The sequence below is a fragment of the Nerophis ophidion genome, linkage group LG03 (assembly GCF_033978795.1).
Source record: "Nerophis ophidion isolate RoL-2023_Sa linkage group LG03, RoL_Noph_v1.0, whole genome shotgun sequence".
Lineage (NCBI taxonomy): Eukaryota > Metazoa > Chordata > Actinopteri > Syngnathiformes > Syngnathidae > Nerophis > Nerophis ophidion.
Window position 1 is genome coordinate 23,825,962 of NC_084613.1, and position 23,789 is coordinate 23,849,750.

At 40.6% G+C, this 23,789-nt stretch overlaps 1 protein-coding gene across 1 annotated transcript in view; it reads right to left on the bottom strand.

Moving 5' to 3' along the window:
• Positions 1 to 433: 433 nt before the first annotated feature.
• snx33 (sorting nexin 33) overlaps positions 434 to 23,789 on the bottom strand; it is a 42,634-nt gene continuing 19,278 nt past the window's right edge. The window contains exon 2 of the mRNA XM_061894600.1: positions 434 to 1,229. Within this exon, the coding sequence (XP_061750584.1) occupies positions 976 to 1,229 (254 nt within the window). The 3' untranslated portion in view covers positions 434 to 975. The remainder of the gene's footprint in view (positions 1,230 to 23,789) is intronic.

Genomic DNA, 23,789 nt, shown 5'->3' on the forward strand with positions numbered 1-23,789 from the left:
CAAGTGTGGGGATAGTGTACTTAAAGTTTGGTGTTTTTATTGGCACTCAGTGAGATGATTGCCCCAAAAAAATGGAACATTTTTTGGGGCACCCTTAGTCTTCGGGGTAGCGTAGAGTTTGCATTTCAATTCATCGAATTTCGCCAAAATAGCTTATGTGGAATGTGTTCGTTTTGGCAAATAACTGTTAGAGTACTAAACGTGGAAGGATTATATGTCCATCATTTAAAGTTTAGATGATTGCCAAAAAAAGAAACGCTTATTCTACAGAGTATGGGAAGGTTTGCGTATCAATTAAAAATAATAATTAAATAACTGATCTGGAATTTATCTATTTTGGCATATTTCTCTAAGGTACCAAGTAAGGGAATAGTGTGCCAAAAAGTTTGTGTGTCCATTATCAAAAGTTGAGATTATTACCAAAATGAATGCATACATTTTTTGGCACCTTTATTCTCAGGAATGTTTGCGTTTGCATATTCAAATGTCACCAAAATAAGTGATCCGGAATGAAAAAATGTAGCACACTTCTGTTCCAATAGAAGACATAGGGATACACGCTTAAAGGTCTGCATTTACATCATTAATAAAGTGCCGAGAAAACTGGTCAGTGATGCATCGGGATGCCACACACGGACAAGGTATTGTGTTCTCATCGTCAGAAGTCGGTAAGGGTGCCAAAGCGCACCGAGCTGAACCGGACCGCCTGGTGGAAAGCGCGACATGAAGGCACATCGGCAAAAACGTGACGGTTTGATCAGTAGGTGGTCCACGTAAGGGGGCGGAGTCTGACAAACAGGAAAGAGTTGACCATATTTGGGGGAAGGTTGAAGTCAATATGGTTGTCAAAGTGCATCCAAAGGGATTGAATGGGGGTCCACAACGGGAACAAGGGAAGTATTGAAAACCTGTACCTTGTCGCGGTAATACTTTAAATTATGACGCGTACTGCCAGTACGCCCTACAAAATCCTCCTTAAAGACATTCGTACATGCGCAGCGAGCGCTCCAGTTGCTGCACCACACGCTGGTAGAAGGCGATCTGCTCCCTGAGGTACGCCTGCATCATGTCTCTAAAGTCCACCTCGCGCTGCCTGTGGAAGTGGCTCATCTCCGCCTGCAGCGCGAAGCCCACCGTCCGGCAGCGCTTACGGATGCCGTCCGCCTCGTCCTGGTCCATCTTGCCCTCGTCCGTCATGCGCTGGCTCTCCTTCACCTTGGCGAAGGCACCTTGGAGGCGACAAACAAAAGATTTTGGTCTTCGTCAACATGACTGGCGAGTACAACCCTCACGTTTTATTACAATTTGTTCTCAAACTGTTCTTGAACTCAGCTCCCAAAGTACCACCATAAGGAACAACATTAAAACACAGTAGCGTAGTAGACCTAAGTATTGCCTAAAAACAAGGTAGAGGTTTTATTTAACACGTATATTTTATATTTTTGGGCAACACACACACACTGTAAAAATAAAAATAAAAATCTGCACAATTTGTGTGGTTACTAGGAATTCACCGTAAAAAAACAGACACAATGTATAGGACATTTTGGTATGTTGATTTTGAATCCGTCAAATTTACAGTAAATAATGGCATTGCTTTTGGTAAATACTATGAAAAAAACTGATATGTTAACTTATTGACAAAAAAATATATAGAATTTAGGGTAAAACACTTTCAGCTGTGGTTTTAGTGTTGCCAATAAGCCTACCCCCAGGTGAATGCCTTTGGAGGTGGGAAGAAGCCTGAGTACCCGGAGGGAACCCACGCAGTCACAGGGAGAACGTACAAACTCTAAACGGAAAGACCCCAAGCCCGGGAATCGAACCCAGAACTTTCTCACTGTGAGGCAGGAACGCTAAAAACAGCCCCATCGTTCTGCCCCGTCACCAATTTCAGTATCTGCAAAATATCTGTTTCCGAAACACGTGATTGGTATATGAGGATTTTAACTTGAAAGTATTTGTACAACCTTTCACAGGACAACTCATAACACAATAAAGTGAGCTATTAAAAATTTGCCTTAAATGCTATGTATCTTTTAAATAACTGCGTGGTTCATTTCAATGCAGTTTACAATGAAGCACATGTCTGAAATCCACTTGCCACAAAAATACCAGAAAACATGTTGTGAGCCAAAAGTTAAAGGCCTACTGAAACCCACTACTACCGACCACACAGTCTGATAGTTTATATATCAATGATGAAATATTAACATTGCAACACATGCCGATACGGCCTTTTTAGTTTACTAAATTACAATTTTAAATTTCCCGCGGAGTTTCTTGTTGAAAACATCGCGGAATGATGACGCGTGCACGTGACGTCACGGACTGTAAGGAAATAGCACTATTTGCGGCTAAAAGTCGTCTCTTTTCATCGCGCAATTAAACAGTATTCTGGACATCTGTGTTGCTGAATCTTTTGCAATTTGTTCAATTAATATTGGAGAAGTCAAAGTAGAAAGATGAAGTTGGGAAGCTTTAGCCTTTAGCCACACAAACACACAGAGGTGAAGCTTTACTATGGATCAGAGCGGTCAAGCGAACATGGTTCCCGACCACTTGTCAACCGGCAGGTTTCGGTGAGAAATGTGTGGTAAAAAGTCGCCTCTTACCGGAGATCAGCTGAGCTTGCGCCGTCCATGCAGCTGACGTCGACTTTCCTCAGAGACTGTCCTCAAGACACCCGTGGACACACCCCTCCGACTATCAGGTACTATTTAATCTCACTAAAACATTAGCAACACAACAGAAAGATAAGGGATTTCCCAGAATTATCCTAGTAAATGTGTCTAAAAACATCTGAATCCGTCCCAATGCAATCGCCTTTTTTTTTTTTTACTTTTTTTTTTTCTAGTCCTTCGCTATCAATATCATCATCCACGAATCTTTCATCCTCGCTCAAATTAATGGGGAAATTGTCATTTTCTCGGTCCGAATAGCTCTTGCTGCTGAAGGCTCCCATTATAAACAATGTGAGGACGTGAGGAGCCCTCACTCTTGTGACGTCGTCGTCTGCGACTTCCGGTACAGGCAAGGCTTTTTTATTAGTGACCAAAAGTTGCGAACTTTATCGTGGATGTTCTCTACTAAATCCTTTCAGCAAAAATATGGCAATATCGCAAAATGATCAAGTATGACACATAGAATGGACCTGCTATCCCCGTTTGAATAAGAAAATCTCATTTCAGTAGGCCTTTAACTAGGCTAACACTTTAACACAGGCCTGGGCAATTATTTTGACTTGGGGGCCACATTTAGAGAAACAAAATGTGTCTGGGGGCCGGTATATCTATTTTTAGGAATACTAATACAAAACCTAACAATAATGTCTGATTGAATGCTAAAAACATTATGACAGACCGCCTTGAAAAACGTAATGGAATTTTAAATTATTCTATGATGGATAAAACACTGAATATTTACTGACAAAATATGAACGTCACACCCCCTTTTGATCGACACATTTTACAATCAAGTGAAACGCAACAAAAATGCAACAAACAGTGAAATATGAACGCGAAAGGTACAAAATAAATCCATCTAAAAACTGATATATCTGATACATAAATAAGCTTTAGAACTTTGTTGTGAGTCTCCCTCCGCGTCTGTGGAAACGCTTCACGCCCACACAGCATGGTGCCTCGTCTGAGCTGCTCTAACTTACATTACCATAGTCACTAGTTAGATTACCATAGTAACTAATTAGATTACCATAGTAACTGGTATATCATCCAAAAGTGCAGATTCCAACCATTGAAATACTTTGTACAGTTCAAGACTTACGGTCATTAGAAAACATGATAATGGCAGCTACACTTTCCATCTTAAAGATCTAAAAAAAATTATTTGGGAATGTCCGGCGGGCCAGTTGGAAAAGCTTAACGGGCCACATGGGGCACCCGGGCCTTAATTTGCCCAGGTCTGCTTTAACACAAACCCCTAAAACCATCAAGGTATGCAATAAATGCACAATCTGCCGTTTATTTTTAATTTAATCTAGACACATACTGTAAATTTCTGAGTATTTCCATGTGATTACGGTATTTGCTAATATATTGTACTTTTTTTTTAAATTTTCACAGTAAAGTGTTTTCTAGGTATTACAACCGCAGTCATTTAGGTTACCGTATTTCCTTGAATTGCCGCAGGGCATATAATATGCGCCTGCCTTTAATTACTGCCGGGTCAAACTCGTTTCCCAAAATAATTAGCGCATGCTTAGTATTACCGCCTCGTCAAACTCATTACGTCACGACTGACACTTCCCCTGTCATCATTTTCAAAATGGATGAGGCTGATTTCAACACCAGTCATTTGAAATCGCATAGAGCAGTGGTGTAAAACTCAAATACAGAGCGGGCCAAAATTTAAAACTGAACAAAGCCGCGAGCCGAGGTTGAACAAATTAACCCTTTAATAGGGACCCAAACACGTTTTGCATTGAATATTGACCAAGCAAGGCTTATATAACTTTATAGTGACATACAAAATCCAGTTTCAAATAATAATTAAAAAATATCAATGGCATATCAAATTAAATAAAAACACAGATTTAATGCCTTTTTTCGGCGGGGGGTTTGAGTTGGGACAGGGTTTGGTGGTAGCGGGGGTGTATATTGTAGCGTCCCGGAAGAGTTAGTGCTGCAAGGGGTTCTGGGTATTTGTCCGGTTGTGTTTATGTTGTTTTACGGTGCGGATGTTCTCCCGAAATGAGTTTGTCATTCTTGTTTGCTGTGGGTTCACAGTGTGGCGCATATTTGTAACAGCGTTAACCTTGTTTATAGGGCCACCCTCAGTGTGACCTGTATGGCTGTTGACCAAGTATGCCTTGCATACACTTGCGTGTGTTTGTATGAGCCGCATATATTATGTGAGTGGGCCGCCACGCTGTTTTTATGGAAGAAAAGCGGACGTGGCAACATGTAGAGAATGCCAAAAGCAGTGCTTTTACGGCCCGCCCCCAATATTATTGTCTGGGTGGAAATCGGGAGCAATTTGGGGCGGGGCACTGAACTTCGGGAGTCTCCCGGGAAAATTGGGAGGGTTGACGAGTATGAGTATTAGCGGTGAATGTGGTGTTACATCGGCGGGCCAGCTCTAATTTGGCCAAATTTGGCCCGCGGGCCAGAGTTTGACACCCATGGTATAAAGGGAAGAAGATTAAGAGCTATTCAGTAGGATTTAAGGTCCAAGCTTACATCACACTCAAATTTTTACTGCATACCTTTGGTAAGTGCCGGAGTGAGAAGAGGTTTTGAAATAATTAGCGCATGCTTACTTTTACCGCATGCCTTTGGTAAGCGCAGGAGTGAGATAAGAGGTTTTAAATTAATTAGCGCCCCGGAGGCAATTCAAGGAAATACGGTATCTACCGTTTCCACTGCATTTACTACTGCAATAAATTATTTTTCAGTAGTTTTTACGGGCATGTTTTAACAGTGTAAATTGAACAGTAACGCTTTTTGAATATGGGAAAATAAAACAATGTACTTTTGCTAAGTGACTCTTTGGCATTTTATTTTAAACAAAAACAGTTTTCTTTTAAGTAATATAGAAATAGCCCAGAGCTGTTTATTTTATGTGGGAATGTAGTTAATCATAGAACTGGAACACAATGTTATTAAAAAAGTGCCTTGAAAGGACATACGAAAAGGAAGCAAACAAAATGTATAAGTGTGTGCAAATAGTCGCACAATGGTGCCAACGTGACGACACACCGCTACTTTTTGCCTCGCCGCATACCAAACGTCTGGGAACGAGCCGTGACCACGTTGGCCCAGACGGCCATGATGTCACTTTCCAGGGGCACGTCGCCACCTCGGATTAGTCCGGGCCGAGAGCGCCGACGAGCAGATATCTTGAATACCCGCGCTGGCCGGGGCGAGACGGGACAGGCAAACGACGCCGCGGGTCGGCTCGCGTCTCAGAGTTGGCGCGGGAGTGGAATTTGCGTGGAATTCCTGGCTGGGGTTTGGGGAAGAAGGGAGATTCAGTCTGCTGTGGGGCAGAGGCGTGCAACTGTGGAGATGACCTACATTCACGCACTGCCTTTTCCACATGAGAGGAGAATGTGCATCACCACGTAACCGTGTGTGTGTGTGTGTGTGTGTGTGTGTGTGTGTGTGTGTGTGTGTGTGTGTGTGTGTGTATGGGGAGAGAAGGGGAAATAATGAGGGCTGAATCAACATTTTTGGACCAAATCAACCCAGAATCTCATCTCATGGACTCTTTAGTGCCGCCTTAGTAGTTCCCTAGACCTCTTTCAGAGATGTGTGAAAATGGAAAAAGATAAGTAAAAAAAAAAAAAAAAGTTTTGTTTTCATAAATTTTCTGTAGAAGGACAACATGACACAAACCTTCCTAATTGTTAGAAATCCATCTGTTTATATTAAACATGCGTCACTGAAGAGAGTATTTGGCAAGCACCATTTTGTCCTACTAATTTCGTCAATCCTTGAACTCATCGTAGTTTGTTTACATATACAATTTTCTCCGACGCTGCCACAGAAAGACGTGTTTTATGCCACTCGTTCTATGTCTCATTTTGTCAATCAATCGTTTTATGCTGTGTGTGAATGCACAAAGGTGAGCTTTGTTGATTTTATTGATATGCGGGAGTGCTTATCAGGCATATTTGGTTATGCTAACATGCTATTAATGCTAGCTGTAGGTACATATTGCATCATTATTCCCCATTTGTAGGTATATTTTAGATTAATTAATTTCCTTTACTTATGTCCTCTGTGTGTTTAATTTAGTTTTGCATGTCTTATAACACACTATCTATCTGTAATATTGGCTGCATTTCTGATAGTTGTTTTATCCGCCATGTTGTTCCAGACCACAGCAAACATTACCCAGCTTGCAAAGATTGTAATAAATCTATTAGAAGAAGACAGCCTGTCGTTTCCTTAAACTTGGACACAAACATCTATACTTTTGGCCATTTTGAGCCAGTAATTTCAAGGAGTTATCTTATCCTGTGAGAAGCCTCCATTTTACTAATGATTTCCAATGTTGCAAAAATGTGTAGAATACAAATGAAAATACAAGATTTCTGTCAACGAAGATTTGCATCAACCTCTGATAGTAAGCTAATATAGACACTTACATCATGTATTGTCTTCATTATAACACTTACTGTATATAAGGCTTTTATTTTTTTGCGGCTACAGACAGATTTTTTGGGGGGGTATTTTTGGTCTAATATGGCTCTTTCAACATTTCTCCAATGGGGGTACTTGAAGGCACAACAGATCTTAAAAACAAATGTATTAATATTTTTTATCAATGAAAACTGCGCTGAAACTCTAGACCAGGGGTCAACAACGCGGTGCCCGCGGGCACCAGGTAGCCCGTAAGGACCGCTGGCCTTTTCTAAAAATAGCTCAATTAGCAGCACTTACCAGTGAGCTGCCTCTATTTTTTAAATGTTATTTATTTACTAGCAAGCTTGCTTGACATTTTTAATTCTAAGAGAGACAACACTCAAATAGAATTTCAAACTCCAAGAAAATATTTTAAAGACTTGGTCTTCACTTGATTAAATAAATGTATTTATTTTTTACTTTGCTTTCTTATAACTTTCAGAAAGACAATTTTAGAGAAAAAATGCAACCTTAAAAATGATTTTAGGATTTTTAAACACATACACCTTTTTACCTTTTAAATTCCTTCCTCTTCTTTCTTGACAATTTAAAATTTAAAGCCCACCAGGCTGCACCAAACTTTTGGTGCCTTGTTGACACAGAAAAGTACAGTGGTGCTTGCGCAGCAGCTATGAAGGTTGCAAGACTGTTTGGTTCAACTTATCTTTGTGAATTAGCCTTTCCTGACATGAACTTCATCAAGAACAAACACAGAACACGCCTCACTGATGCACATCTGCAAGACTCACTCAGAGTTGCAGTGTCAAGTTACACACCAGAGTACAACACACTAGTTAACAGCATACAATGCCAGGCTTCCCACTAACTGACAAAGAAACAGATAACAGATTTGGTGACATGATATATTTAAAAATTTGAGTGTTGACTTTTGGATTTTACATGAGTTATTATTTGTACAAACATGTTGCAAAGTAATTCATGACTTGTTAAAAAATGTTAGTGGCTAGCTAGTTAAAATGGGATATTGTGATTTCCCAAGACTGTCTTAGAAGTGATCATTTGAAAAAGTTCAATTTGAAAAATGTGCACTTAGAGAAAATATAAAAATAAAGTGTTGCATATTGATATTTTACTGTTTCTATATATATTTATTGTGAGAAATCATTAAGATGATCAGTGTTTCCACAAAGAGAAATATCATTAATTATTAATAATAAAATATAGTTAAAGGTAAATTGAGCAAATTGGCTATTTCTGGCAATTTATTTATTGTGTATCAAACTGGTAGCCCTTTGCATTAATCAGTACCCAAGAAGTAGCTCTTGGTTTCAAAAAGGTTGGTGACCCCTGCTCTAGACGGTTAGTATCACTGTTTCAAATTTAAATGACGGAAAAACCGTGACTGATAATTGTGCTTTGACAAACTCACGGACTGACTGGCGCCAGCTCACAAGTTTAACATGAAAACAAGACACAATAACGTCTTTCCCAATTAAGAAGCGACATACACCAATTAAAATTTATGTACGAACATTACTGTCAGAGCAACTAAGATGTTAACCATTGTGCACATTCCACCTGCATGCTGTGCTCTCTTAGAACAGAGTGATTGTTCTGTACTCGGAGGAATACGAGACGGGGGTGTTTTATGGACCACAACGCTCACCATAGTAAATAACAACAATTGAAAAAAATGCATGTTAAGTACTCCTCATTAGAATAGATCTTGAAGTGCTATACAGTGCCAACTAAAATTAAGACGATAAAAGCTTTGCGATTAAAACAGATACAATAAAAAGACTAATGAGGCATAAGAAACACCAACACTGCAAAATAGTGGTTTTCTAACCATGTGTTTATTTATTTTAGTTAAAAAAAAAAAAAAAAAAAATTTTCAGTGTGTATTTTTTGAGCACATTCAACATTACAGCCATAATAATAGTAACCATGATCATTTTAGTCACGATAATTATGATATATACTTATACACCTATTTATAAACCCTTTCAGGTTCGCTGAGGGTCGTTGGAGCCTATCTCAGCTGCATTCAGGCGGAAGGCGGTGTACACCCTGGACAAGTCACCCCTCATCACAGGGCCGACACAGATAGACAGACAACATTCACACCCACATTCACACATGAGGGCAATTTTTTTTAGTGTTGCCAATCAACCTATCCCCAGGTGCATGTTTTTGGAGGTGGGAGGAAGCCAGAGTACCCGACAGGAACCCTTGCAGTCACGGGCATTAACATGCAAACTCCGCACAGAAAGATCCCGAGCTCGGGATTGAACTCAGGACCTTCGTATTGTGAGACAGACGCACTAACCCCTTTCCCACCGCGCTGCCCTATGGGGAACCTTTTCACCATTAATTAATTAATTAATTAGTTGAAAGGAAGTGAATTATATTTTATATAGCGCTTTTCTCTAGTGACTCAAAGCGCTTTACATTGTGGAACCCAATATGTAAGTTACATTTAAACCAGTGTGGGTGACACTGGGAGCAGGTGGGTAAAGTGTCTTGCCCAAGTACACAACGGCAGTGACTAAGATGGTGGAAGCGGGGATCGAACCAAGAACCCTCAAGTTGCTGGCACGGCCACCCTACCAACCGAGCTATACCGCCCCATATAGTTGGTTATTAACATGCAATTTAGACATATTCACCATTAATTAATTTCTTATCAACATGCAAATAAGTCAAATATTGTCTCTTAGTTAGTCATTATTAAGTACTTATTAATGCCTTATTCTGCATGGCCTTATTATACAACCAGTAGGCCATTAACTAAGAGTCTTCCCTCAATATCTCAGAATTATTACTTATTAGTAACCCTAACACTTATATGTCACCCTAGTGCAGGGGCCGGCAACCTTTATCACTCAAAGAGCCATTTTGACCCTTTTCACAAAATGAAGACGATAATGGGAGCCGCAACCATTCTCGCGAATAACTGCTGATGGTCACCCAGATAACAATATTAAGGGCTTACTATGAAGCCATTGCCTTAGACGCCTTCTACAACATGTACAAACAGCTTGCCAGTCCAGCAACATGCTGTATGTGGCTTCCGCAGATACACGTACACGACTGCAAGGCATACTGGGTGATACAGTTTACACGGAAGTTGTGATATAACAACTTTAACACTCTTACTAATATGCACCACACTGTGAAGCCACACCAAACAAGAATGACAAACACATTTCTGGAGCACATCCTCACAGTCACAACATAAACGCAACAAAACAAATACCCAGAATCCTTTGCATCCATGACTATTCTTGACTATATTATACACCCCGCTAGCACCAAACCCGGTTTGGTCGGTTGAGGTGGGCGGGGTTGAGGGCGCGGGGGTGAAAATATACCCTTGATAGTCATGGATGCAAAGAATTCTGGGTATGTGTTCTGTTGCGTTTATGTTGTGTTACTATGAGGATGTTCTCCCGAAATGTGTTTGTCATTCTTGTTTGGTGTGGGTTCACATTGTGGTGCATATTAGTAAGAGTGTTAAAGTTGTTTACATCACAACCTTCAGTGTACTCTGTATCACCCAGTATGGCTTGCAATCTCGTACATGTGACGATAAAAGCAGCGAAATGCACGCGTCCGGTCGGCACGCAGATAGCATTGCGTGAAAGGCAGGCGCAATGATATGTTGTAGAGGACGTTAAAAGTAAAGCTATCACGGCACGCCCTCAATATTGTAGTCCGAGGGAAAATCGGAGAACGTTGACCCCGGGTAATGTCCGGGGTCAACGATTATGTAGCTGAGCCTAATCAGAGTTGCCAAAGTGCCGGAGCTGCGGGTTGCCGACCCCTGCCCTAGTCTCCAAATAATTCTAAATTAAGTATTTGTTACTTAGAATAAGTTTTCCATACTAAAGTGATACCAAATGTTTACATTCAATATGTTTTTTCTCCTGCTCCTTATTTTCAATAAGTCATTAAAAATCCGGCTTCACGGTGGAAGAGGGGTTAGTGCGTCTGCCTCACAATACGAAGTTCCAGCAGTCCTGGGTTCAAATCCAGGCCCGGGATCTTTCTGTGTGGAGTTTGCATGTTCTCCCCGTGGATGCGTGGGTTCCCTCCGGGTAGTCTGGCTTCCTCCCACTTCCAAAAGACATGCACCTGGGGATAGGTTGATTGGCAACACTAAATTGGCCCTAGTGTGTGAATGTCCCTTTTGGGGTGGCGGGGGGGGGGGCCTATCTCAGCTTCATTTGGGTGGAAGGTGGTGTACACCCTGGACAAGTCGCCACCCAATATCAACAATTCCTGATATCATCCGATATAAAACACTATCACCGTGATACAGTTTTCAGCCATATTGCCCAGCTCTAGTTGACACCCACAATGCACTTAAAAGTTTGCCGGGAGCCCAGCTTGGCTTCTCTGCATGGCGGCAGCCTGGATGTTTAAATGCTGCCGTCAAGGCGGGAGTGTGACAGCTTAATGAGGCTGGGGCGGTTAGACACTCTGTGAGGGGATTAAGGAGAGGTGGGGGCTGGTAGTCTGAACAGCGGCAAGGCATCAGCTCTGAGCGTTCCAGGCTGGTACACTCTGTCGACGAAGAAGAGGAATGAGGACGGTCAGATTAACTAACACCACAATCCTCCGGGCGGCTGAACTCTGGCATCTGCTAAATGTTCTTTTCCCACAAGCCTTGCCAGCGCCGAGGTCACCGACACCAAATCTGCAGGAGCGGAATTTCCCTTCGCTACGACTACCACATCGCCAACTACTGGTCTGGCAAACACATTGCAGGGATTTCGCCGGCTGCATTCTGCTGGACGCGTAATCAGACGTTTGATGGCATTGTTTTCTTGACGTGAGAATGAAAACGGGCGGGGAGCAAACCGTACGACCTAGACTTGTGGAACTCGTTACAAACCGTCACTCTTCCAAGTGTCATCAACAGAAAATCAACTGTTGTGTTAAGAGTTCCTCACAAGAGTGAATACAGCCCTACCACTTCAGCAAGTACCGTATTTCCTTGAATAGCCGCCGGGGCGCTAATTTATTTAAAACCTCTTCTCACTCCTGAGCCTATTCAAGGCATGCGGTAATAGTAATCAGGCGCTAATAACTTTAAAACCTCTTCTCAGCCCTGTGCCTACCAATGGCATGCAGTAAAAAATTGAGAGTAATGTGAGAATACCATCACGAAGAGCACATTTAGTAAATAAAATCGTTATTATGGTTATTATTTTCAGCACTGAAGGCTGAAAATACCAACCGACGCACGGAGGGGACGGGGGGCGTGGTTTGGTGCTAGCGGGGTGTATAATATAAGCAGCAGTAGTCATGGATGCATTGCATTCTGGGTAATTGTTATGTTGCGTTTATAATGTGTTACAGAGCCGATGTTCTCCCGAAATGTGTTTGTCATTCTTGTTTGGTGTGGGTTCACAGTGTGGTGCATATTAGTAGGAGTGTTAAACCTTCAGTGTAACCGGTGTGGCTGATGAACAAGACCCCTGGTTTACACGATAGAACAAGCAAAAAAAACTCTTTATGCTGTGTAATTTCATTGTACATTTCAAAACAGTTTTGCGGCTCCCATTGTTGTTTTTAATGCCATCCATCCATCCATTTCCCACCGCTTATTCCCTTTTGGGGTCGCGGGGGGCGCTGGCGCCTATCTCAGCTACATGTTGTTGCGTAATGGGTCAAAATGGCTCTTTGAGTGGTACAAAATGCCGACCTTGCTGCCTCCGCCATTTTGAAAATGACGACAGGAGAAGCGTCCCTCGTGTTGTCACAAATTTGACCCGGCGGTAATAGTAAGCATGCGCTAATAATTTATTGAAGCAAGTTTGACCCGGCAGTAGAACAAGACAGGCACATATTACATGCCCGGCGGCAATTCAAGGCTATACGGTAGTTCTTCTACAAAGGAATCCGGGATATATTTGTGAGTAGTCAGTGTACAGCTTGTACGGCGGCCTAGATTTACCATCCACTAAAAATAAGTCAACACACAACCATTATAGCAGTAAACACAAGTGAGCAGAAAGATCATTCTGCCTTGCCTACAGTGAATGCATGAGTGATGCGGGCACAGGGGAGCTGTGGTTCATCGATGGGAAATGTGGCATTTGGAAGTGGTAATGGTCTGGGGCTGTAGAAATGCTTCCAGCACTGGGGAGCTGTGGTTCAATACTGGAAAACATTAATTTCCAAAATGTACTGTGACATTCAGAAGACCCGCTCCCTTGGTAGTGCCACGGTCTGAGACTGCACAAGTGCTGCCAGTACTGGGGAGCTGTGGTTCATTACTGTAAAACATTAATTTCCAAAATGTACTATGACATTCGGAAGACCCGCTCCCTTGGTAGTGCCACAGTCTGAGGCTGCGCGAGTGCTGCTAGTACTGGGGTGATGTGGTTCAATACTGGAAAACATTAATTTCCAAAACGTACTGTGACATTCAGAAGACCCGCTCCCTTGATAGTGCCACAGTCTGAGACTGCACGAGTGCTGCCAGTACTGGGGAGATGTGGTTCATTAGTAGAAAACATTATTTCCAAAGTTTACTGTGACATTCAGAAGGGCCGCTCCCTTGTTAGAGCCACAGTCTGAGGTTGCACGAGTGCTGCCAGTACTGGGGAGCTGTGGTTCAATACTGGAAGACATTAATTTCCAAAATGTACAATGACATTCGGAAGACCCGCTCCCTTGGTAGTGCCACAGTCTGAGACTGCACAAGTGCTGTCAGTACTGGGGAGCTGTGGTTCATTACTGAAAAACATTTTTTTCCTAAATGCACTGTGATATTCAGAAGACCTGCTCCCTTGGTAGTGCCACAGTCTGAGGCTGCACGAGTGCTGCCAGTACTGGGGTGATGTGGTTCAATACTGGAAAACAATAATTTCCCAAAGGTACTGTGACATTCGGAAGACCCGCTCCCTTGGTAGTGCCACAGTCTGAGACTGCACGAGTGCTGCCAGTACTGGGGAGATGTGGTTCATTACTGGAAAAGATTAATTTCCAAAATGTACTATGACATTCGGAAGACCCGCTCCCTTGGTAGTGCCACAGTCTGAGACTGCACAAGTGGTGCCAGTACTAGGGGGATGTGGTTCAATACTGGAAAACAATAATTTCCCAAATGTACTGTGACATTCAGAAGACCCGCTCCCTTGGTAGTGCCACAGTCTGAGAATGCACAAGTGCTGTCAGTATGGAGGAGCTGTGGTTCATTACTGAAAAACATCGTTTTCCAAAACGTACTGTGACATTCGGAAGACCCGCTCCCTTTTGTAGTGCCACAGTCTGAGACTGCGCGAGTGCTGCCAGTACTGGGGTGATGTGGTTCAATACTGGAAAACATTAATTTCCAAAATGTACTATGACATTCGGAAGACTCGTTCCCTTGGTAGTGCCACAGTCTGAGACTGCACGAGTGCTGCCAGTACTGGGGTGCTGTAGTTCAATACTGGAAAACAATAATTTCCCAAAGGTACTGTGACATTCGGAAGACCCGTTCCCTTGGTAGTGCCACAGTCTGAGGCTGCACGAGTGCTGCCAGTACTGGGGAGATGTGGTTCAATACTGGAAAAGATTAATTTCCAAAATGTACTATGACATTCGGAAGACCCGCTCCCTTGGTAGTGCCACAGTCTGAGACTGCACAAGTGGTGCCAGTACTAGGGGGATGTGGTTCAATACTGGAAAACAATAATTTCCCAAATGTACTGTGACATTCAGAAGACCCGCTCCCTTGGTAGTGCCACAGTCTGAGAATGCATAAGTGCTGTCAGTATGGAGTAGCTGTGGTTCATTACTGAAAAACATCGTTTTCCAAAACGTACAGTGACATTCGGAAGACCCGCTCCCTTTTGTAGTGCCACAGTCTGAGACTGCGCGAGTGCTGCCAGTACTGGGGTGATGTGGTTCAATACTGGAAAACATTAATTTCCAAAATGTACTATGACATTCGGAAGACTCGTTCCCTTGGTAGTGCCACAGTCTGAGACTGCACGAGTGCTGCCAGTACTGGGGTGCTGTAGTTCAATACTGGAAAACAATAATTTCCCAAAGGTACTGTGACATTCGGAAGACCCGTTCCCTTGGTAGTGCCACAGTCTGAGGCCGCACGAGTGCTGCCAGTACTGGGGTGCTGTGGTTCAATACTGGAAAACATTAATTTCCAAAATGTACTATGACATTCGGAAGACTCGTTCCCTTGGTAGTGCCACAGTCTGAGACTGCACGAGTGCTGCCCGTACTGGGGTGCTGTAGTTCAATACTGGAAAACATTATTTTCCCAAATGTGAGGTGGTTCGGGCATCTGGTCAGGATGCCACCCGAACGCCTCCCTCGGGAGATGTTTAGGGCACGTCTGACCGGTAGGAGGCCACGGGGAAGACCCAGGACACGTTGGGTAACCATGTCTCCCGGCTGGGCTGGGAACGCCTCGAATCCCCCGGGAAGAGCTGGACGAAGTGGCTGGGGAGAGGAAAGTCTAGTTTTCCCTGCTTAGGCTTCTGCCCCCACAACCTGACATCGGATAAGCGGAAGAAGATGGATGGATGGATAGATGGATGGATGGTACTGTGACATTCAAAAAGACCCGCTGCCTTGTTAGTGCCAGAGAAGAAGTGAAGGGGAGGGGAGAAGATAAAAGTGCTTCTAGAATGCAGGCCAGGGTCAAAAGGATCCCACGGCATCCCTCCAAGTGGGTCTTAAAAGCTTCGAGCGTACATAAACACACTAGAGAGGGCTCCATAAACCAACATCAGCCATGTTTGAAGCAGCCAAAGTGGCACAAAATGAAGATCTTGGTTTTGTTTTTTTTTATTCTTGAAAAATTGAGGTCCTGCTACAAAACAGCGCTCAAAAATAGTTTCCATTATTTTGGGTTTTTTCTTCTTTTTTTTTTTTAAACGGCCTCAGAAAGAGAAGAGGAATGTTAAAAACAAAAACACCCGCACAAAGAAACCTGGCTCTCATCAAGCTGAGTCCAAAGACTGAATGTCGACGTCTTTGTGATGAACGGATGGCGTCATGTCCGCGTGCAACCACCACCCAGTAAATGTCTTTATGACAGCGTTAGAACTTGGAAGACACATAACATCTGCTAAAAAAAAACAACAACAAAAAACAATGACGGCTACTTCCTCCTTGTGTTGGCCAAGCTTGGCTCTGTTGAAATATCTTCTAATAGTCAAAAGTTGACTTTGAATACTTGGGATTCCCGGCGGCCGAATGGAGCGGAACACAAGAGGACGGATCTTGCGAGTTAACCTTGTAAAGTTTTGGACATGAAAAAAACAGGAGACAGCTCTGCGGTGCACCATGCGGCTAAATCACACGGACCGTACACCCGCATGTCTCTGAAGGAGCGACGTCTCCATGCCAACTGCCGGCGTCAAAGCTCTCGGTTACCATGGCGACAGCTTCAGCTTCTGATCAAATAGTTATCTGCAGCATCTCGGGGGGAAAATACACTTGGATGTACTTTAGAGTAATCTGTGTACAGCTTGTATAGCGGTTTTCTGTCATGTTGGAATTCATCTTTGCCCTCAATGAACCGCAGCTCCTCCAGTGTCAGCAGCACTCGTGCCGCCAAGCATTATAACACAGCGGTGTTCGATTGTAGTCACCACACAATTACCCTGCCTCTGACTTGTGTTGCTGGCTATTTAATCAATATTTTCCATTAATAAACCACAGCACCACTCGTGGAGCCCCTGTCTATGACACTACCACCACCATGCTCAATAGTAGACAAGACACAATCCTCTTGCTACTTCTCACTAAGGTTGCCGGCTATTAAGTCAACGTTCATACGGCCACCCTTAGTGTGAAATGTATGGCTGTTGGCTAGGTATGCCCTTCATTCACATGTGATTAGTGTGTTCAAAAGTTAAGATAATCGTCTTAATTGAAGTTAAAGTACCCATAATTGTCACACACACACTAGGTGTGGCGAAATTATTACCTCTGGGAGGTGAGGAGAGCAGTGAGCAGCAGCGGGGGCCGCGCCCGGGAATCATTTTTGGTGATTTAACCCCCAATTCCAACCCTTGATGCCGAGTGCCAAGCAGGGAGGTAATGGGTCTCATTTTTATAGTGTTTGGTATGACCCAGCCGGGGTTTGAACTCACAGCCTACCGATCTCGGGGCGGACACTCTAACCACTAAGCCACTGAGCAGGTATGGTCAGTGATCGGACAGATGGAAATCTTGTCTTGACTTTGTCAACTATAGGCAAGATTTTAATCGTCCATTATCACGGCTGCGGTGTGTCGTGAAGCATGCATAGCTACCACTCATCCTACAGGGTTGATACATGAATTATTCATACTTGAATTGTCTCCATGGAAACAAGGATTAGTGATTTTGAAGAAGTTACAACACGCTGACTACGGACAGGCATAAGGCGCTAACTAGCTAGCCATGTCTTAAAACACCTTGTCCTGAAGGCGTTTTGCATGACACGACGTGACGATGACAAGTGGGGGACTGGTACTTCTTTAGAGGCGGTATAGTACCGAATATGATTCATTAGCATCGCGGTACTATACTAATACCGGTATACCATACAACCCTAATATGTACATACATATATATATACATACAAAGATATACATACATATATGAATAGATATAAGTATATACTTATTATACTACTTGAATTGCTAAAATATGAACTTCGCATCTATCCCTTGACATTAAGGGTTTTTATATTTATATATTTCATGTTTTTTTTGTCAAAAACACAAAATATGCAATATTTACCCCCAAAAAATCTTCAAAGTTAAGTATTTATTGTGACCTAATTGGAGACTAAAAAATAGGTCAATAATTCATAACAACATTGCTTTTGATTCACTATTCTGTTTTAAACAATCACAGTTTAAAAAGAAATCAGACTGCAGGTCCAAAATGCTTTTCACTTACAGAAGAAAAAATAAGTTCTATATCAAAATTTAACTTTTACTTTCAAATCTTTAAATCTCTAGAATAGATTAAGTTAAACTACATCACTCATTGTACGTTTTTATAAAAAAAAAAAAATAGCAATGCCAGTTTTGAAAGTAAAAGTTACACTGCAAATTATTTGGAATTTTTTTAAAAAATTCAAGAAATATCACTAGTTTTAAGAGCTTTTTACACATTTAATCATTGACTTTACATCATGATTTAATTTTGGCATGAATATTTATTATTTGCTTATTCTAGTTCTAGTTAAGAAAATACCTATTCAAATAAGATATTTTGGTTTTGCCCACATATAAATCTTGTTTAAACATTCCTTAAATCAAGAATTGCAGGTTTAATAATGCTTGTTTTCAGAATAAAATACTTACTACTAGCTTAAAAATCCTACTAATTTCAAGATATATACATATATACAGAATAAAATAGAATAGAATAGAATAGAATACAATATAAAGGGGGAAATTCAGCACCACAGTTCGCTCACAATAAACAATAAACACTTGGGTATTTTTTACACGTGAAAAATATAAATACAGTCTATTATACAGCATTATTCACATGTGAAAAATATAAATACAGTCTATTATACAGCTTTATTTACATGTGAATAATATAAATACAGTCTATTATAGAACATTATTCACATTTGAACAATTAAATACATTCTGTTATACAGCATTATTCACATGAGAATAATATAAACACAGTCCATTAAAGAATATTATTCACATGTGAATAATATAAATACAGTCTATTATACAGCATTATTCACATGTGAACAAAATAAATACATTCTGTTATACAGCATTATTCACATGTGAATAATATAAATACAGTCTATTATACAGCAGTATTCACATGTGAATAATATAAATACAGTCTATTATACAGCATTATTCACATGTGAACAAAATAAATACATTCTGATATACAGCATTATTCACATATGAATAATATAAATACAGTCTATTATACAGCATTATTCACATGTGAATAGTATAAATACAGTCTATTACACAGCAATATTCACATGTGAATAATATAAATACAGTCTATTATAGAACATTATTTACATTTGAACAATATAAATACAGTCTATTATACAGCATTATTCACATGTGAACAATATAAATACATTCTGTTATACAGCATTATTCACATGTGAATAATATAAATACAGTTATCATACAGCATTATTCACATGTGAATAATATAAATAACTAGCTGCATGGACAGCTAATTTCACTAGTTTTTAGTATTTCATTTTCTAAAATCTATCTTTTATCCTACACTTTGTCAGCTGTTTTTCCCAATGTATATTGCACCTTTTTGTGCTTATATTGCATTTGTTTATGTTTTCTTAGTGATATTATTTTTTAAATGTGCCGCAGGCCTTTAAAAAATTAGCTGCAGGTCCACAAATACCCCACGGCCCACACTTTGGACAACCCTGTGTTACAATACATTACACTGTACTGTCGTACACTTGATAAAACACAAGACAAAGACGCAGAAGGAAGAAGTCTTAATTTGTACTCGACTGCAGGCAACAACTCTGTTTCAAACATAAACAAACACAGATGGTCCTGACTCGTACTTTCCACGTGTTTCGTGACACGGCGAGTATTTTACAGTCAAATCAGCGATTCTGCCAACTTTGTTCAATAGAAGAAAGAAAAAAGAAAAAAAAGTCATCCGGTTGACAAGGAAGGCTGAAGGCAGAAGGAGGACACAAACAAAACTCCTTTGGCCTTCTATAGTTTACATTTGAAGGCGTGCCTCCAGTCGTTTCAGACCAAAGCAAACACTTTGTGCTCTTTTTTTGTTGCAAAAACACGCTAAATGGCTTCTTTAATACCGCTGAAATTCACTTAAAACTTCCAGACGTCTCCAGCTGGGCTAAATTTGGCGCTTTCAAACTTTTTAAAGGGCACACACAGGAAAAAAGGAAGTCAAATTTACTGCAAAAAAAAATAATGGGTCAGGCAGCAGCCAAACAAAAGCCAGGTCAGTAAAAAAATGTCTGCAGAGGGTGTGGTGCACAAATAGAGGAGGGACACGCGAGCACGCTGAAAGGGTAAAAGGAGTACGCAAAGTAGGGCTGTTCCGATCCGATATTAGTCCGATATCAGCTTGCATCTAAAATCTACGATACACTATAAATGCAAAGATTAAGATTGTCTGGCACTTTGTTTACTTGTGCAAAGCTAAAAAGATCTAAATGTTGGTCTTTTCTTCTATTATTTTAGTCAGTCATTTACAAAAGCTAAACATGGAGAGCTGGCAGCTACACAACAGCTAAGCACACAACAGCATACAAGCTAGACATACTGTTTATAATATGGTAACATTGAAAAGTTGTTCTTTTCTTCTATTTTAGTGAGTTATTTCAGTCAGTCATTTACAAAAGCTAAACATGGAGAGCTGGCAGCTACACAACAGCCAAGCACAAAATAGCATACAAGCTAGACATACTGTTTATAACATGGCAACATTGAAAGGTTGTTCTTTTCTTCTATTTTAGTGAGTTATTTCAGTCAGTCATTTACAAAATCTAAACATGGAGAGCTGGCAGCTACACAACAGCCAAGCACAAAATAGCATACAAGCTAGACATACTGTTTATAATATGGTAACATTGAAAGGTTGTTCTTTTCTTCAATTTTAGTGAGGTATTTCAGTCAGTGACTTACAAAAGATAAACATGGAGAGCTGGCAGCTACACAACAGCTAAGCATACAACAGCATACACGCTAGACATACTGTTTATAATATGGTAACATTGAAAGGTTGTTCTTTTCTTCTATTTTAGTGAGTTATTTCAGTCAGTCATTTACAAAAGCTAAACATGGAGAGCTGGCAGCTACACAACAGCTAAGCAAACAATAGCATACACGCTAAACATACTGTTTATAATATGGTAACATTGAAAGGTTGTTCTTTTCTTCTATTTTAGTGAGTTATTTCAGTCAGTCATTTACAAAAGCTAAACATGGAGAGCTGGCAGCTACACAAGAGCTAAGCACACAACAGGAAATACTGTTCGTAATATGGTAACATTGAAAGGTTGGGCTTTTCTACTATTTTAGTGAGTTATTTTAGTCAGTCATTTACAAAAGGTAAACAAGGAGAACTGGCAGCTACTCAACAGCTGAGCACACAGTAGTATACAAGCTAGACATATTGTTCATAATATGGTAACATAGAAAGTTTGGTCTTGTCTTATGTTTTAGTGAGTTATTGGAGTCACTTAGAAAAGGTATACATGGAGAGCTGTCAGCTACACAACAGCTAGGCTCACAATAGCATACAAGCACCACATACTGTTCATAATATTACCATATTGTTGTTCTTTTCTTATGTATTAGTGAGTTATTGTAGTTATTTACAAAAGATAAACACGGAGAGCTGTCAGCTACACAACAGCTAAGCACACAAACAAGAAATACTGTTCATAATACTGTTACATCAAAAGGTTGGTCTCTTCTACTATTTTAGTGAGTTATTTTAGACATTAGTCATTTACAGAAGGTAAACACGGAGAGCTGGCAGTTCCACAACAGCTTAGCACACAATGGCATACAAGCTAAACATACTGTTCATAATATGGTAACATCGAAAGGTCGTTTTTTTTCTTATGTTTTACAGAGTTATTGACGCCGTTTACAAAAGGTAAACATGGAGAGCTGTCAGCTACACAACAGCTAAGCACAAAATAGCATACAACCTAGACGTACTGTTCATAATATGGTAACATCAAAATGTCAGTCTTTTCTTATGTTTTACGGAGTTTTTGTAGTCATTTACAAAAGGTAAACATGGAGAGCTGACAGCTAAACAACAGGTATGCACACAATAGCATACAAGCTAGACACACTGTTTATAATATAGATCGATAGTACTTTATTGATTCCTTCAGGAGAGTTCCTTCAGGAAAATTAAACTAATATGGTAACATTGGAAAGGTTACATCAAAAGATTGGTCTTTTCTTCTATTTTAGTGAGTTATTTTAGACATTAGTCATTTACAGAAGGTAAACACGGAGAGCTGGCAGTTCCACAACAGCTTAGCACACAATAGCATACAAGCTAAACATACTGTTCATAATCTGGTAACATCGAAAGGTCGTTTTTTTCTTATGTTTTACAGTTATTGAAGTCATTTACATAAGGTAAACATGGAGAGCTGTCAGCTACACAACAGCTAGGCTCACAATAGCATACAAGCAACACATACTGTTCATAATATGGTAACATTTAAAGGTTGTTCTTTTCTTATGTATTAGTGAGTTATTGTAGTACACAACAGCTAAGCACACAAACAAGAAATACTGTTCATAATACTGTTACATCAAAAGGTTGGTCTTTTCTACTATTTCAGTGAGTTATTTTAGACATTAGTCATTTACAGAAGGTAAACACGGAGAGCTGGCAGTTCCACAACAGCTAGAACCACTGTTTATAATATAGATCGATAGTACTTTATGGATTCCTTCAGGAGAGTTCCTTCAGGAAAATTAAACTAATATGGTAACATTGGAAAGGTTACATCAAAGGGTTGGTCTTTTCTTCTATTTTAGTGAGTTATTTCAGTCAGTCATTTACAAAAAGGTACACATGGAGAGCTGGCAGCTACACAACAGCTAAGCAAACAATAGCATACAATCTAGACATACTGTTCACAATATGGTAACATCAAAAGGTCGGTCTTTTCTTATGTTTTATTGAGTTGTTGTAGTCATTTATAAAAGGTAAACATGGAGAGCTGTCAGGTACACAACAGCTAAGCACACAATAGCATACACGCTAGACGTAAAGTTCATAATATGGTAACCGCGAAAAGTCAGACTTTTCATATGTTTTACGGATTATTGTAGTCATTCACAAAAGCTAAACATGGGGAGCTGGCAGCTACTCAACAGCTAAGCAAACAAGCAAGAAACACTGTTCATAATATGGTAACATCGAAAGATTGGTCTTTTCTACTACTTTAGTGAGTTATTTTAGTCCGTCTTTTACAAAAGGTAAACATGGAGAGCTGGCAGCTACTCAACAGCTAAGCACACGATAGCATATAAACTAGACATACTGTTCATAATATGGTACCATCGAAAGGTTGGTCTTTTCTACTATTTTAGTGAGTAATTTTAATCAGTCATTACAAAAGGTAAATATGGAGAGCTGTCAGCTACACAACAGCTAAGCACACAATAGCATTAAAGCTAGACGTACTATCCATTGTAAATGTTTGTGTTTTATTAGTTACACATAGGGCAAGTGTTTAGTGTGCATAGTTGTGTTATTATAATTCTTTAGGTATTTTTAGTTTTCATTGTGTCTTACTGTTGTTACTGTCAAATCTGCACAGAAACCACAGAACTTCCCCATTGATGGTCAAATAAAGTCTATCCCAGTGGTTCTCAAACTTTTTCTGGTTTCTTGCGCCGAAATAGAACAAATATATATCGAATGTTTTTTATCGTTATCGATTACGTGTCTATCACGATATATATTGATATCGTTTTATCGCCCAGCCCTACTTACAATATTCTTAAGAGTTTGAGAAACATGACGGACAGAAATGAGCTGACTTGCCCACCAAAATGAACAGGGTCCTTGGAAGATATCATCGGGTTCTTCCGGCGCCGTGACGTGACGTGTGGACGGACCACTACAAACACACGGAGACAAGACAAACAGGAGTTCCAGCAGACATGT